The sequence below is a fragment of the Pezoporus wallicus genome, unplaced genomic scaffold (assembly GCF_028554395.1).
Source record: "Pezoporus wallicus isolate ANWC-B61680 ecotype Strahan unplaced genomic scaffold, APGP_CSIRO_Pwel_v1 contig_6714, whole genome shotgun sequence".
Classification (NCBI taxonomy): domain Eukaryota; kingdom Metazoa; phylum Chordata; class Aves; order Psittaciformes; family Psittacidae; genus Pezoporus; species Pezoporus wallicus.
Window position 1 is genome coordinate 153,151 of NW_026637486.1, and position 16,333 is coordinate 169,483.

The 16,333-nt window shown below is 39.1% G+C and overlaps 1 protein-coding gene across 11 annotated transcripts in view; it reads left to right on the forward strand.

The window, feature by feature from the left end:
* USP34 (ubiquitin specific peptidase 34) overlaps positions 1-16,333 on the forward strand; it is a 136,194-nt gene that overhangs the window by 105,896 nt on the left and 13,965 nt on the right. For 7 of the 11 annotated variants that reach the window (XR_008971719.1, XM_057405735.1, XM_057405741.1 and 4 more), the window contains 18 exons: positions 141-194; positions 290-385; positions 1,906-1,970; positions 2,064-2,139; positions 2,250-2,297; positions 2,884-3,015; positions 4,421-4,501; positions 5,699-5,784; positions 6,863-7,031; positions 7,116-7,190; positions 7,737-7,888; positions 8,267-8,315; positions 8,420-8,524; positions 8,638-8,682; positions 9,982-10,086; positions 12,929-13,076; positions 14,224-14,858; positions 16,152-16,309. Coding sequence is in view for 10 of the 11 variants with exons in the window: in XM_057405735.1 (XP_057261718.1) it covers positions 141-194; positions 290-385; positions 1,906-1,970; positions 2,064-2,139; positions 2,250-2,297; positions 2,884-3,015; positions 4,421-4,501; positions 5,699-5,784; positions 6,863-7,031; positions 7,116-7,190; positions 7,737-7,888; positions 8,267-8,315; positions 8,420-8,524; positions 8,638-8,682; positions 9,982-10,086; positions 12,929-13,076; positions 14,224-14,858; positions 16,152-16,309 (2,279 nt within the window). In the remaining variant the exon portion in view is untranslated. The remainder of the gene's footprint in view (positions 1-140; positions 195-289; positions 386-1,905; positions 1,971-2,063; positions 2,140-2,249; positions 2,298-2,883; positions 3,016-4,420; positions 4,502-5,698; positions 5,785-6,862; positions 7,032-7,115; positions 7,191-7,736; positions 7,889-8,266; positions 8,316-8,419; positions 8,525-8,637; positions 8,683-9,981; positions 10,087-12,928; positions 13,077-14,223; positions 14,859-16,151; positions 16,310-16,333) is intronic. The other 4 variants (XM_057405739.1, XM_057405743.1, XM_057405745.1 and 1 more) reach the window with 1 other exon arrangement.

Genomic DNA, 16,333 nt, shown 5'->3' on the forward strand with positions numbered 1-16,333 from the left:
ACGACTTTGAACAAGAAACAAATTGTCAGCAGCCTCTCTGCAAGTGTCCTGATATCATTCACTTGCACGTTTATCACAAACTGTCCATAACCAGACCATTAACAAACTTGTAATGAATGGTTTTACTTTCTTCTTGACAGACAAAAACTTACGATTCTGTTACTGATAAATTTATGGACTTCTCCTTTGAAAAGGTATTTCTCTTCCAAACACTCATTACGTGATTATATTTCTACTTTCATGATTTATCTCTCAAAGCAAAAATGATACAGATGTTTTTCTCTTAAAGACTCACAGCGCTTACATGCTGTTTTATAAGCGGATGGAACCAGAGGAGGAAAATGGCAAAGACTACAAATTTGATGTTTCATCAGAATTGCTGGAGGTACAAGTTGATTTGTTTTAATATCAATTTTAAAATGCCATAGGAAATACTAAACAAATTAGGAATCTCCATAAGCACAGGAAAGCAAATACTCTTTAAATCAATAAGATGACAATTCTTTCATTGAGTTGCCTGCGTTAGGACAATGTTCTCTGATAAGAAGTAAATTCAGATTTACATTGAATGTAAGTTTTAGACATTTTCTCATTCTTTAATTCTACATCATTCTGCTTCATATTTATACGAATTGGTAGAACGCTGGTTGGTTGGGTTTTGTGAGCACTTATCAGCATTTTATGAGCAGTGAACAGTTGCAGTACTACAGGAAGTAGTGGTACCTGTTAACCACCATCCTTTTCATGCTTCTTGCTTTGCGGTGGGACAAGATAAGAGAATAGTTCCAGCTGTTTATTTGCACTTTTGCTAGTGGGTTGTGAAATTCCAAGTGAAAGCATCAGTCAGAAAAGGATCCCTTCTTCCCCATAGGCATAGAGTAGCCCAGGTGTTAGGAAAAGGGGTAGGGGAAACAAACCCCAGTAACAGCTAAACCTCCCTGTTCTCCACAGTGATGGGGCTGTTTTCAGGACACTTGGCTGTTTATATAAAGGTACTATTTAAGGCAGGTATGGCCTGAGAAATTGGAAAAGGTAGAGCACAGGAGCAGAGTGTTTCACTAGGAACCCCCCTGAACTAGATACATCCCCAATATGGGATTTGTAAGACATTCTTCTCCTTTTTTATCTCCTGAAAAACCCGTTTCTCTGCTCCCTCTAGGGTATTGCTTTATCACCAATCATGTGTTAGGTTCTTAACTTAAAGAGACTCATCCCTAGCCAGCAAAGCAGATTGTGCTTTTCATCCTTCTCTTAAAAATAATAACAGATTTTATCAAGGTTAAACTTTTAAACTATTTTTATGTGAAAAACACTACAGATGTGGTCAAACCCATCATTTTGTAGAGAGGAATGAGAAAACCTGGCATGAAATCCGTTTCTGGTTAATGATGGAGAGGCAGATATTCCTATTTGAGAATTTATCAGAAGTTCACAGAGCTCCCCAGGCTTTAGGTCAGAACTTCAGCCATACCTGGCTGCTGGAAGGTCTGATTGATTGCAGTTAGTGAAGCTGTGTTTAGAGTGGTTTTGGGGGGTTTAAGTTACTACACTATCACAGACAGCACAATAAGGCCTGAAACTGTGGTTCTTTTTTAACATGTTGGATCAGTTCTCAAAAATCTCAGCCTGAAAATGTAATTAAGTTGTAAAAACGAGAGCACAGAAAGAGAAGATTCTGAGCTCTGTTTCACAGTCGTACAACAGTCAAAACTAATATTCACTATGATGTGAATAGCACAACTTTGAGCTAATCCTTTAAAATAAAGAAAATGCTTCCACACATAATTTTTCATAAGAAAAATGCTGCTTTCTTAGCCATGGCAAGCATTTAAATATTCTTAAAATCATGCTTATGTAGTGAAATAAACTGCTTTCTTGTATCTGATGTTAGCATTTTTTCTTCAGTGGATATGGCATGATAACATGCAGTTTCTTCAAGACAAGAACATTTTTGAACATACGTATTTTGGGTAAGTTTTCCTTTAAACCTGTAATATTAATGCATCTTTTCTTGCTGATTTTCATCATTTATTTTAATTAACAAATAAAATTACTGACTCTAGGTTTATGTGGCAGTTGTGTAGTAGCATCCCAAGCACGCTACCAGACCCAAAAGCAGTTTCCCTGATGACAGCAAAAGTAAGTACTTCAAAAATCTATCATGGTAATTCTGTTTTTTCCCTTTTTTACATTTTATTTCAGGCATTTCTCTAATTAACGCTGCAATATTATTATTTTTTTCTTTTCAGTTAAGCACTTCCTTTGTGCTAGAGACATTTATTCATTCAAAGGAAAAGGTATTCCATTTACTTGTAAATTCTCATTAAGTAGCTGCATGAATACAGTGGGAAGGATGTCTGTACTTTTTCATTTTAAAAGCCTGATTTTGAGGCGTAATAAGTACCACAGGTGATACTAAGTTAATGGATAAATAGTGTTGTTTAAACGTTTAAAAGCACTGTTCAGTGGTAAAAGTGTGGGTTCCGTTTTTAACACATAATAAAATGTGTATTTATATATATTAAAATATGTTTAAATACTCCCATGAACAACAGGAAAGTTCTGTTCCATCTGAGCCATTTGTATTCTTAGTCAGATGTTACTTCTTTTCTGTCTGTGGTGACATGCTACTAATTCTAGATGGTCTGGGATTAGTAGGAATTACGTTTGGGTAGAATTACATGAGTAGCTACTACACATCACTTGCAACTTGCATTGATTTCAAATGTATGTACCGTTATTTTTGTGTAGGTACAACCAGTTCATAAAGCATTTATTGTTTGTATGCTCAAGATTTGTTGTTCTGACTGTTTAGAAACGTTTAAGGATTAAGGAGCAATTTATTATTCTAAGTTATAGTTTTTTCTGTATTTCTTTTTGCAGCCTACAATGCTTCAGTGGATTGAACTGTTAACAAAACAGTTTAATAACAGTCAGGCAGCTTGTGAAGTAAGTGACTTAGGAACTCAGCAAAGTACAAACCAACTTTCTATATATTGTTTAACTTTCCTGGAGGTTCGTATCCCTGGAATATTTTGGAACTACTGTATTTGGCATATTTGTGCACTGTGAGATGAAATTCATCCTCTCTGATTACTGCAGATTCTGGGGAATGACTTGACTTTTGTTTTCAGAAACCTGTGGTGAGACCACAGCCCCAAATCATTTTGACACTGGATAACAAAGAGACAGGGTGTCACCACCTCTTTATTTGATTATTACATACTGATTTATGTCATTAAGAGGTGTTTAAATGAAATCACACAAGAGAAATGGAAAGACAGACTAAAGTTTAAGGAGTAGCAGGGACTGGAGTTGGATCTGAGGGCAGAGGGGCAGTGAGATAAAAGGCTGTGATGCAATGAAGAAGCTTAGGGGAGTAAGAGCAGCTGAAGTCAGATTTGGCTGAAAACAAATCAGTGTGGCACCTTGCTTGTGAAGCTGTGGACCTTGAACCCAATGTGTGGAAAGACTTAAAAGTCCTAGAAGGAGGAGTTAAAAAATGGAGGAATGTTTTTATATAAAGCTTTTAAAGATTCTGCCTGAAGGGAGTCTGGGACAAAATGGAGAGGACTGAGAAACGCCAAAGAATTCACTGTGGTGTTAGCCAAAACAATACTGGGATACTGTGATGGACTTTCTGTGATAGCTTAAATGCACAAGGATCCCAGTACGTCCCGTATCCTGCCCTAGACCTTATTCAGCAGAAAAGAATGAAATGGATTATTCTTTTATAAATTAATTCTAGATTGCTTAATTATTATGTAACGTTCCGTATGTGGGTGATACAGTTTTGTTTGTGTGGCATAGTCTTAAGATGCGTAGAACAAGTGAAGACATTTAATATAGTAAAGAATACTCAGGTCCAATTACAATAAAAGGGAAAACAGCTTGGATTCTTGATATTAAACCATTTTCCCTTGTGACTAAAACAAAATCCTGGGGAACTCAGCTGTATTATTTGCTGAGTCTTAACTCTAAATCATTCTCTTGTTACTTTTATACCTTTTCTGTCTCTGGAGGTGGTAAGGCTTTTCCACGTCTTAAAATGCATAAGAGATTAATTCAGGCACTCCATTCTTGTATAAGCCTATCCCTATTCTACAAGATTCATTGTAAGCATTGTTTTTTATTCTGTTGACGTCACTTTTCAGGATGAGCATGTTCTTCCAGATAATTGAGCAATGCCATGCAGAACACAGAAGAAACTGGATATAAGTTAATGTTGATGTTTCCTGCTGTTGATCTTTATTCCTTTCTTCTCACGCACAGAAGACATTTAGATTTCCCGTGGATTAAAACTCGCTTATTCCTTAATAATAGTTACATCAATTTCTCTTCAGACTTTAATATCATGCAAAAAGAAGATTGGACTAGAACAAGTTTGGAACAAAACTAACAAAGTATGTATCTTCTGCAGTGGTTTTTGGATCGTATGGCTGATGATGATTGGTGGCCAATGCAGATTCTAATAAAGTGTCCCAATCAGATTGTGAGACAGGTAAGAAAGAATGTTCCTTTCTAAGTCAGGTGACTGCTTGACCCATGAACAGAAACGGACAGTTATTATGGCACATACGATGATTCTGAACGTTTTTGTTCATTCCTGTAATTGTCTCATCCTTTCCCATTCTTGCATATAACTTAGAGAATATATTTGGCCATAGGAGCATTATTGTTGTTGGAAACAAAATCGATATTAATATAGTGCCTTAGTCACACAATGACACAATAGATGCAAAGTAAGTTTTCTACAACTGCCTCATGATCTCTAAATTTGAACACATTACATAAAAAGATCTTATTTCCTGAATTAGTTCAACAATAATGTGTCAAGATACACATTCATCAAGTAAAAAAGAATAGATTATGTACATTCAGTACTCCTCGAGGCTTCAGTTCTCAACTTCCGCATTTGTTTTTTGTGGGTAGATTTGATTTTATATTATGCTACAAAGTTTTGTTAATACCTTTTTCTGGAAATAGTTCAAACTGGAAAATAAACCCAAACCTATATTAGGAGCGTTTGATATTCACAAATAACAAGTACTATTAATAGTTTCACTTACACTTTCTTTACAAGTTGGTTAGGTAAAAACCTTAGCATTTACTTTCTCACCTGAATACTTCAATTGGGCTTCTGATTATTGAAGTAACACTTAGATACAGAAGCCTATGTAGTTCCTGTATGCAACATTTCATTAATGGAATGTATTCCTTTAATGGGAAAACTCTGCCAGATTTCAGGCAAAACTGATGAATGTTTTATAAATTCTAAGTTACCGTAAGAATTTCCTTAAAATTTATCCATAAATTCTTATAGCCAGAGGAAAAATAAGAAATATCTTGCAAAAAATACCTAAGCATTCCAGAAAATAGAGATTGAAGAAACAATAATATTTATGAGCAGCAGTCTTGAGTCATGTTTCAGTAGTGAACAGTGCACACCAATATTAAAAGCACTTTTTAGGGCTCCTCTGTCAGATGTGTTTATAAATACCAGGTCTGTTAAAATACAACGTGTCAGTGCAGTAAGAAACGGAATTTGGGTGTTTCAATCCCCACTTTAGCTTTGAATTCCACAGAGCTGGAAGTAGTGCTCAACAACAGAATAGTCTTTGCTTAGGAAATCAGTGTTGACATCTATGTCTATGTAAAAGAATGAACATGTGGAGTTCATTTGCTTGTCCATTTGCAGATGTTCCAGCGTTTGTGTATTCACGTGATACAGAGACTGAGGCCAGTGCATGCACATCTCTATCTTCAGCCAGGAATGGAAGACTGGTAAAATCAAAGCACCTCAGCACTTCTACTTACTACATGCATTACCGTAACTGCTTGTGTTCGATGAATTATTCAGAATGGGCTCATAAAAATCGCTCTGGTTTAGTTTTCTTTATTATTCTACCCAAAGTGCTCTGATTTATTTAAAAAACACTACTATGGTTGCAATAGCCAGTGTCTAAAAAGACGTTGAAACATTTGTTCCCTTAGCCTAGGTTTTCAGTATGGTCTTTTCACTGCCAGTAACATGCTGCTATTGTAAATCTCACTGCTTACACATGAGAATCTGGTTGTAAATTGGATCCAGAGGATATAGGTGCAAATTTTGAGTTGTAAGTCTGGTAGAAGAGGTTGGAGATGAGAGGTTTGTCCTGTATCTTGTAACTAAATCGCAGGCTTTCTTAAGAAGTAGGAAAAACCAGTTGGATCCCATTTTTTCTGCTGATTGTCTAGAAAACTGTCACTTTGTCTCAAATTGTGAAATCCTTATCCTTTTTGATACATCATGAGAAGAAGAAAGTGTTTTTTCTTTCATTTCCTGGGTTAAGCTTGTGAATCCTGGTAATAACTTTTTTTCCAGAGCAAAAATGGCAGAGTTTGTAATAACCACATTGCCAGGACAAAATTCAGGACCTGAACATACAGTTTTCATGGCAATAAATAGAATTTCATTTTCTCTGGAAACCTTACTTTTAAAGCCTCTGTCACTTGTTTTGTTCAGTGTTAAGATCCGACTTCAGTAGATGAGGAAGATCCCCTTCATCAAGGGGATGATTGGAAGTAGGAGATCCCCTAATACTGTTTTTATAAGAATTCTTTTCCCAACTGAAATCTTGACTCAGAATACTGATTTTATTGCCCTTTGAACATTTTGACTGGCGGATGCTACTTTATGTGAAGACACGTTGTTATGTAGGATGTACTTGGCGTAAGCGAAAGCGCAAGAGAGCTGCATATGATGGCAGGACAGAGTAGAAAACTGCAAGTTTGTCTGAATATTTTAGTTGTGTTCCTGGTTCTAGATGATTTTATGCTCTATGTATTGTGTGACATAACCTAAATTGTGTTTTGTTTTCAGTTCGGATGACATGGATGGGCCTGTGGAGGACATCGGCAGTCGCTCTTGTGTGACGCGCTTTGTGAAGACGCTCTTGTCAATCATGGAGCATGGTGTGAAGCCTCACAGTAAACATCTCACAGAATACTTTGCCTTTCTTTATGAATTTGCCAAAATGGGAGAAGAGGAAGTGAGTATAACCTGGTAGTTTGTGGAATGAGTTATGTATAAGCACATATAACTTTCCAAGTAATTCAATATCTGCTTGTTTCAGAGCCAGTTCTTGCTTTCACTGCAAGCCATATCTACAATGGTCCATTTCTACATGGGAACTAAAGGACCTGAAAATGTAAGTTTGAATATCTTGTGTAACAAGAACCACTTTCCTATTTTACGTATGTCATCATTCGTGCTGTGTCTCTTGAACCACCTTTCAGCTGTTAAATTTGAATTGCTTCACTCATGTTATCTTTTTCAATGTTTAAGTGAATATAATATTCAAGAAAGATGCTGAATTAGCTATTTCTATTTACTATAGAAATAGATATTAAGTAGAAGCAATTAGAGTTGCCTTACCATGCTATTAATGGTAATAGCAATTGATTGCTTACTCCTGTTGTACAACTTGAGCTTTTAAATGCATTTGCTTTTTTATTAAATAGACCAGCATATCAGGCTGTGTAGTGCTTTCAACCAGCCCACCTCCTGTATTTGTAAATACAACTTAGCTTGTGCAAGCTGAATATTTCAATGTGAAAATCAAGTGATGAGGTACTCACCTGGTTTGATTCAAGTTTATTAGGTTGTTCTGGATGAATGACAAAACCCACATACAGGCTTTTTGAAATTAAGGGGCAAAATGTCCACACTGAAGTTATCTTATTTCTCCCTTCAGCCACAGGTTGAAGTACTTTCTGAGGAAGAAGGGGAGGAAGAGGAGGAAGAGGAAGATATACTTTCTCTAGCAGAAGAAAAATACAGACCTGCTGCGCTGGAGAAGATGATTGCACTGATTGCTCTTCTAGTTGAACAGTCTCGCTCAGAAAGGCAAGAGCTTCTGAAAACCCAAATTCTAATCTGAGCTAGGCCAGAAAGAAATTACAGATTGTATGGATTTGTTGGAGTGGGGTTTTTTCTAGTGTGCTTTTTTAACAGTATAAATGAGATTGTGTATGGGCCCATTATATTTTTAACCATTTAAGAGATAAATGTTTAGTTAGTGTTGACCACATTTAGTTGCCCACATTTATATTTCTTTTATTTATTTGGTTTAATACACTGTATTTATCGCTTTTGTTCAGTTTTGTATCAGTACCTTTATTTTCTTTATATATTGTGATGTAAAGAATATGAACTACCACTCAGTTCTGTATTTCTCCTTTACTTTAATTACTGAAGTGATAAAGGTTTTCTTTTGTATTTTAGACATTTGACCCTGTCACAAAACGACATGGCAGCACTGACAGGAGGAAAGGTAATTCCTTTAAACAAGACTGTATAAGCCTCATAGAAAAGCACAGATGCATGTGTGCATACATACCTGTAGACAGTGTGCTAGTATCTCGTTGTTTGTTGCAGGGTTTCCCTTTTTTGTTTCAACATATCCGTGATGGTATCAACATCAGGCAAACTTGCAATCTCATTTTCAGTTTGTGTCGGTACAATAATCGACTTGCAGAACATGTAAGTATCAGAGGTTGTTGAAAACCTTATCTAATAAGTGTAAGGGGGTAGTTTGTATTCTTTTAACTGAATAAGCACAAGTCTGAGTGAGTTTTGTTTGTTCTGTTTTTCAGATTGTGTCCATGCTTTTCACATCTATAGCGAAGTTGACTCCTGAGGTATGGGAACATCCTACTTGTATATTGAATCGTCTGTGTTAATATTTTTCTGTTTTAACTTACTTAAATAATCCTTCCCTAACCAAAAATCATGCATGGAAGATGCTCCGTGGAAGTTTTTGTGGTATTAAATGAAGTCTAACTGCACTGTGTGTTAAGTTTTCTAAACCCAGTGTGCAATTTAAGATGAAGGTTTTATTCAAAGACAGTGTATTTCTAGCTTCTCCACCTGCATGAATTAAAAGAATTGGGAACAGTAATCATCTTGTTGTTCGAGTTTTGGAGCACTGGTTTGCAGTTCTGTGCATGCAGATGTATTTCTCAGTCAGAATAAATGCTTGCCCTGGTAATAACAAAAATGCTGAGAGTTCCAGATGGATTCCACATGTGAAATACGGAGCAGAGGAGTTTATGCTCACACAAGGAAATTCTTATGTAGTGCTGTCAGGAAAGGAAAAATAACCAGGAAAAATTGAGGGCATGTCAAGCAGAGGAGTTATGATTGGAAAAGAGGCACGTCCGAAATCGCTCTCATGACAGCTTTGCTTTGTGGGCACTATCGGGTGACAGTGTACTTCCCTCCTCATGCTAACGTATGCTGTGTTTTTATGCTTTCTTTGCTTTGCACACACACACACACGTGCACCAGAGACGTTTTTGGTGAGGTGCAAAATACGCAACAGCAGTAGTAAGCACTTTCTTGAAGCATTGTTAAAAGCTGGGTGAGTCTTAGCAAACTTAAACAACAAAATTGGTAGTAGAGCCAACATGTTAGTGTAGAACTGTTAGTTGTTTCAGAGGAAAACAGTGTAACCCTCAGAATGTGCTGCTTTAGGATAAACTATTCAGGATCCATGTTACGTGTTACGCAAATACCTAAGAATAATACCTTGTGTGAGGCAGGGAAATCTTTTATATGTATAAACCAGGGTAAATTGGTGAATTCTTCAGCACCATACAGTTTGATCCCCCTTCTTTGTTCAGGATAATGTGACAAAGTGTGAACTGGTATTTCCCTGTACCTGTATACTTCTATGCTGATCCTAGGTAGTGTGATTGTGTTGCCTGCCACTAGCTATAACCAGTGGCTTTAATTCCGTTGCACCCACATGTGGATATCAACATATATGGGTTATTTGCAGATTAAATAATAAGGGATTAAAACTAATATAAATGTTCATGTCTGAAGTTTGTAGAAATCTGTTTTTATACAAACAGTTGGGCTGTTTTACAAAGACTATACAAAAATTAGTGAGTGAAATAGATCAAATGGACATTTTTCTTCCTTATGCATTCCAGGCAGCCAATCCTTTCTTCAAATTGCTGACCATGCTCATGGAATTTGCCGGTGGACCACCAGGAATGCCACCCTTCGCTTCTTACATTCTGCAGAGGATATGGGAGGTACAACACGTAAAAGCAGACAGAAGCCAAATTGGTTTTCTCTTGTTTCTTTTATGTCTATGAAAAAGTTTTTCCTTTCCTTGTCGTTATTGCTGCATCAATTCCTGATTTTCATTATTTTACGACCATTTCTCTTCCAAATAAAGAGCAACAGCTAATAGACATTTAGAAGTTCTGGTGTAACTTTGATTTTAACAGAATCTGGGTTAATTGGTATTTCAGTTTAACTCTAAATTGCAGTCTAATGAGACATTATTGGATTCATAATAAGCGTCTAAAATGCTTCTTCTAGGCAAATTCCACTGATGTGTTGTTCTTTAGCAAGGACTGTAAAGCATTTGGGGGGGGGGGGGGGGGGGGGGGGAGGTGTCCATTGTATGCTGGTTCTTTGAGTGTTGGTTTGACATTTTTTTGTTCTCTGTAAAATGCTCATTAACATTTTTCACCCCTCAAGTAGCGTTAAATTGAATGTAGTGGATAATTGCTATGGTGCAGGACCATTCTTCCTCCCATTTCAAAAGCTAGTAAGAGACTTTTTAACCAAGTTGGCAGCCAGAGGAATTCCTTGCTCAGAGCAATAGGTTAGGAGTTAAGCTATCACTTCAGGTAGCTGCTCTTTAAGTTCCCAGGACAAATTTACTGTCTTTATCCCTGCCTGAGCACAGTGAGTCCAGCCTGAAGACTGCTGAGCACAAGCTGCTGAGCACTCACTACCTTTAATACTCTCCATAAAGTGGGGCTGGGGCTTGTAGCAGGTTATTACTGTGCAGTACTGAGACCTCTGGTAAGACACAAACCTGCCTTACCCACTCAAGCACTTGAGGATTAAATATCCAAGAGTATTTTATTCCTGGTTAGGAGCAGTTAAGGATAGGAACCACTAGGTAATCTGGGAAAGCACATACCAAAGTGTTTGCTAGGTGTCTGATTATAATACGTATTAACTGTAACTGCTGTACCTCAGGTAAAGAGAGTTCAAACAGCAGATCTCAAGGTCAAGAATTACATCTAGCTGCTTTCTCTATACTGGGAAGTGGTGGATTATGAATGTCTCTTGTTTTCCAAGAGAGTTTTAGTAATTAAACTTCCGATGACACTACACAAGCTGTGGCATGAAGTGAGTACCCCTGCTTTATGCTTCTGTTAGCCACAGAGTTTAGGTATGTAATTTGTTAAGTAATCCTCTTTTATTTCCCTCTTTATTCTTACTAGACAAACTGAACCTACAGAGGAAGCGAGTCAGTGACAGGTTTCTGAAGGGAAGTCACACTTTCAGCCGTAGAAGTCATGGGTTCAGTCTCTGGTGTTGCCAGCATCTTTATCCTTCCGTTGGTGACACAGGTCTAGAGATACCAATTGTGCAGGCAGGGACTAGGGGCTCAGCAGTTCATGCAGAGGCAGGTTTGGGATGTAGAACCTACTTTTGCAGCCAATCCAGCTTCTGGAAAGCATTTAAAAGTGCTTGAGCTGTGAAGACAGTGAACAATGGCAGTCTCTTTCTTGGAGAGACCCTCCAGCTATTACAAAGGAAACTTGACAGATCCATCTGTCATTTCTAAAAAAAAAAAGGAGATTGTTCTTAATGTGTGTATTTTTAAACTGTCATTAATATTTTATAAGCAGAGGTTTGGTCATTTCAGCTGCTCATACTCTTCAGGGGGAGTGGAGTAGTTGGGAACAGCTTCAGCAACCCAGTTACTGCCTATAGTTCTTTAGGTAGATAGAGTTCCTTTTTCCTTGTCCAGGCACCTGGAAATCAAGGTAAAAAGAAAACAGCTTTTTAACACTAGCACATGAATGAACTACATTTATTGGCCTGATGTCAGCAAATTTTCAATTACAAAGAGCCAGAAAGGCAAGGAATCTCCATTTGGCCTTGTTATTTGTAAGGCTTTGATAACTGCACAGCAGCACTCCATTGCGCTTGTAACATTGGGCTTGTCATTACCTATGGAAAGCGCTAGATGAATTTATTTATTGAAATTGTCTGTTCATAAAAATCATAATGGTTACCCTCAGCATGAAGCTATGTGCACACACTTGCATACCATTTGTGTTCTTTTGATAGAACTCATATGAAAGTACTGATTCGATGTTAAAGTTTTGTGTTAGTTATTTAAAATACAAAAAAGCTTTGTTTCTTTCTAAAGACAAGATTGTTCAGTTTTCCAATTGCTAAACATTTCACCTATTTCAAAGCATAGAATCACAGAATGGTTTGGGTTGGAAAGGACCCTAAAGCTCATCCAGTTCCAACCCCCTGCCACGGGCAGGGACACCTTCCACTAGAGCAGCTTGCTCCAAGCCCCTGTGTCCAACCTGGCCTTGAACACTGCCAGGGATGGGGCAGCCACAGCTTCTCTGGGCACCCTGTGCCAGCGCCTCAGCACCCTGAGAACTTCTGCCTAATGTCAGTTAAAGCCATTCCCCCTTGTCCTGTCACTACAAGCCCTTGTAAAAAAGCCCTCTCCAAATTTCTTTAGGTATTGAAAGACTTGTTATAACGTCTCCCCTGAACCTTCTCTCCTCTTAGGATGCAGAAAGGATTCACATGCAGAACAGATTTGGCGAGTAACTTTGTGGACTGACCTTTCAAAAGCTCTGAACTTTGATTCAGAAAAGATTCAGAAGCCCAAACCAGGGATATTTAATAAGGATTTTCTTTGCCTGCCAGAGCCACTTTGTTCTTGTCAGTGCTTTGAAAGCCCTAGGTGTTTCAGAAATGTAGTTTGGAAGTTTTAGCAGTTATTTTTAGGGTTGTGGGGGGTATTTTATAGATATGCAATCAGTACCTAGTATCAAGGTTAATGTATTCTTTTTGATTTTTCCACTCCTCTTTCAGGTCATTGAATACAACCCTTCTCAGTGCCTGGATTGGCTGGCTGTGCAAACACCTCGAAACAAACTAGCTCACAGCTGGGTGCTGCAAAACATGGAAAACTGGGTGGAACGTTTCCTTCTGGCACACAACTATCCTAGAGTCAGAACTTGTAAGTTAATTTAAATTGAAGAAGATGATTCTCGTGCTGTAGCACGTTACTATGCATGGGGCATTCCTGTCACAAATGAAGTCCATGCTCTCGTGCTTGTCTTTTCTTTAGAATTGCTGTATTTTAGCTGTGGTGCCTCATCAAGACATGCTACCTTGTGTTGATGAGGACTAGGTTTTGATTTCATAACTTGAATGATACATTAGTAGGTTCTTTATCTGGTGTGGTTAACCTGCAAGATCCAGGAGAATCCAAAGAGCCAAGAGATTCTCCCTAATGTCCATCACAGAGTTGTGCTGTAGATAGGAGTAGTTGCTAGAATTGTAGAATGGTTTGGGTTGGAAAGGACCTTAAGATCATCCAGTTCCACCCCCCCGCCATGGGCAAGGACACCTCACACTAAACCATGTCACCCAAGACTCCATCCAACCTGGCCTTGAACGCTGCCAGGGATGGAGCATTCACAGCTTCCTTGGGCAGTCTGTTAGGTGGCTCACCTCTCTTACAGTAAAGAACTTCTTCCTTATATCTAATTCATGTTCATCTTTCACCTCTCGCAGAGTAATTGTCAGTTGAGGCCTTTGAACTGTGGGTCAGGGAGAAGCAGCGTGTTCTCCCTAGCTCCAGGGTGTCCTGGCTCTAGTTTGTTCTGCCAGGAGTCACACTGTCAGATTGCCAGATCCCATTCTCAGCCTTTCCTGATTCCACAGTAGCAGGCCACAGGGAACTGTGATAGATTTTCTGTGACTGAGGGAAACTGGAGGTACAGCTTTACACCAGACTGATTATAAACATCTCTGAGGAGGTAGTGAGGTCTCGATCAAGCAGTAGACAGTTTAGTCATTGAAAACTGGGTTTGTATTTCTGTGTTGGATACACTGTTTTAGAACAGGTAGAACCAAGCAGCAAGCAGGAGCATGGGGAAAGAGGCCCTGAAGCAAATCTCAGCACCACTTTCAGCAGGCTTTGTGCTAGTCTTACCCACTCTGGTTATTTTTATTTCAGCTCTAGTGTGAATATAGTAATACCAGATTCTGTAAAATGCTTTGAAACCTGTGAATGAAACATATGATGTAACTTGTGTTTAAATGGCTGTTAAGCATGTGTGTCACTTTCAAAGGTGTAACAAATTTGTTTTCATTTGAAGCTGCAGCCTATCTCTTGGTGTCGCTTATTCCAAGCAATTCCTTCCGTCAGATGTTCCGATCGACCCGCTCTTTGCACATCCCTACCCGCGACCTTCCCCTCAGCCCAGATACTACAGTAGTTCTTCATCAAGTCTACAACGTGCTCCTTGGCCTTCTTTCAAGAGCTAAGCTATATGTTGATGCTGCTGTTCATGGCACCACAAAACTTGTGCCCTACTTCAGTTTCATGACATACTGTTTGATCTCCAAAACCGAGAAACTCATGTTTTCGACTTACTTCATGGACTTATGGAACCTTTTCCAGCCTAAACTTTCTGAGCCGGCTATAGCCACCAACCACAACAAACAGGCTTTGCTGTCTTTTTGGTACAACGTGTGCGTCGACTGTCCGGAGAACGTCCGCCTTATTGTACAGAACCCCGTGGTGACAAAGAACATTGCCTTCAATTACATCCTCGCAGACCATGATGATCAGGATGTGGTGCTCTTCAACCGGGGGATGCTGCCTGCCTACTATGGCATCCTGCGCCTCTGCTGCGAGCAGTCCCCTGCGTTCACGAGGCAGCTGGCTTCACACCAGAATATCCAGTGGGCCTTCAAGAACCTCACGCCACACGCCAGTCAGTACCCAGGGGTAAGTAGATGGATACCAAAATGTACCTTTAATGTGGTCTCGGGAGAGGAGTGTGTTGCATTCTAACATGCTAAGCTGGAGGAATTCCCAGTGAGTTTCTTCTTGGCTTTCAGCTTGTGGAATAGCACTAGTATTGAGCTTCTGGCATGAAAATAGAGAATGGCCTGGAGTTCACCTTGGGAACACTGCTGTACAATGTTTGCAGAACATTGGTACACCAGGAGTTGCACTGTCTCTGCAACATTATGACACTTACAGTAGAGAGGAGATGCCAGTTAAAATGGTCTATGTGTGACAGGCTTACAAAGTTTTTAAGAGACAAAGTATGTGGATTTGAGTGATTACTCAGCAAATGTTGCCTTGGGTACTCTATGGGTGTGCAAGGACAGAAACACTTCAAAGTTTTCCTTCACTGTGGAGAGGCGGAGGAACAGGTTGCCCAGAGAAGCTGTGGCTGCCCCATCCCTGGCAGTGTTCAAACCCAGGTTGGACACAGGGGCTTGGAGCAACCTGCTCTAGTGGAAGGTGTCCCTGCCAGTGGCAAGGGTTTGGAACTGGGTGAGCTTTAAGGTCCCTTCCAGCCCAGACCAGTCTGGGATTCTGTGATGAGCTTTGATCTCATTCAGCTCACAGAGTAAAGTTACACTCTGACAGTCCTGTGAGTAGTCCTGCTGCTTTCATTGTTTGCATCTCCCCTTGGAAGACTCAGATTGTCTAGAGGGGGCCTTTAGTTACCCCACTGGTGTTTAGTGTTCCCCATGCATATGGGGCTTCAGCAAGTTTTAGCATAAGCAACCTTCTGAATTCTATCACTTAGAATATAATATTGTCATCATCAGAGAATGATGAAGATGACCCCCTGCATTCTTTAAGGAGATCTGGGAAGTTCGTCACATGGATCAGGATTTCAGATATAGTTTTTTAATATATGTGTATGGACAATGGGCTCTGCTCTTAAGAAGCCTCAAAACCTCCATTTCAGGTTCAGAAGGGTTATCTCCAATATCTGTGTCCTAATCCACACAGTAAGCAAACTACGGTTGAGATAGGTGAGAAATACCGATGTCACAATTTTAGCTTGTAAGAACCATTTAGTTTTAATTACTTAAGTTTAAAATGTTGTCTGCTGATTCTAGAGCTTTGTAGGAATGCTTAAGAATGTCTTCCCATCTAAATTTGTTTCTACATGCTCCTCCGCAGAAGCAATACACTACGCAGTACGTAATGTGAGATAGATACAAACCATAACACACTGAGAGAGGTTACTCTAACCTAATGTTCTATGTGTTTCAGGCAGTAGAAGAGCTGTTTAACCTCATGCAGCTGTTTGTAGCTCAGAGACCAGACATGAGAGAGGAGGAGATAGAAGACATCAAGCAATTTAAGAAAACAACCATAAGCTGTTACCTGCGCTGCTTGGACGGACGGTCTTGTTGGACGACTTTAATAAGGTACGGTCGAGGTGAACTTGTACT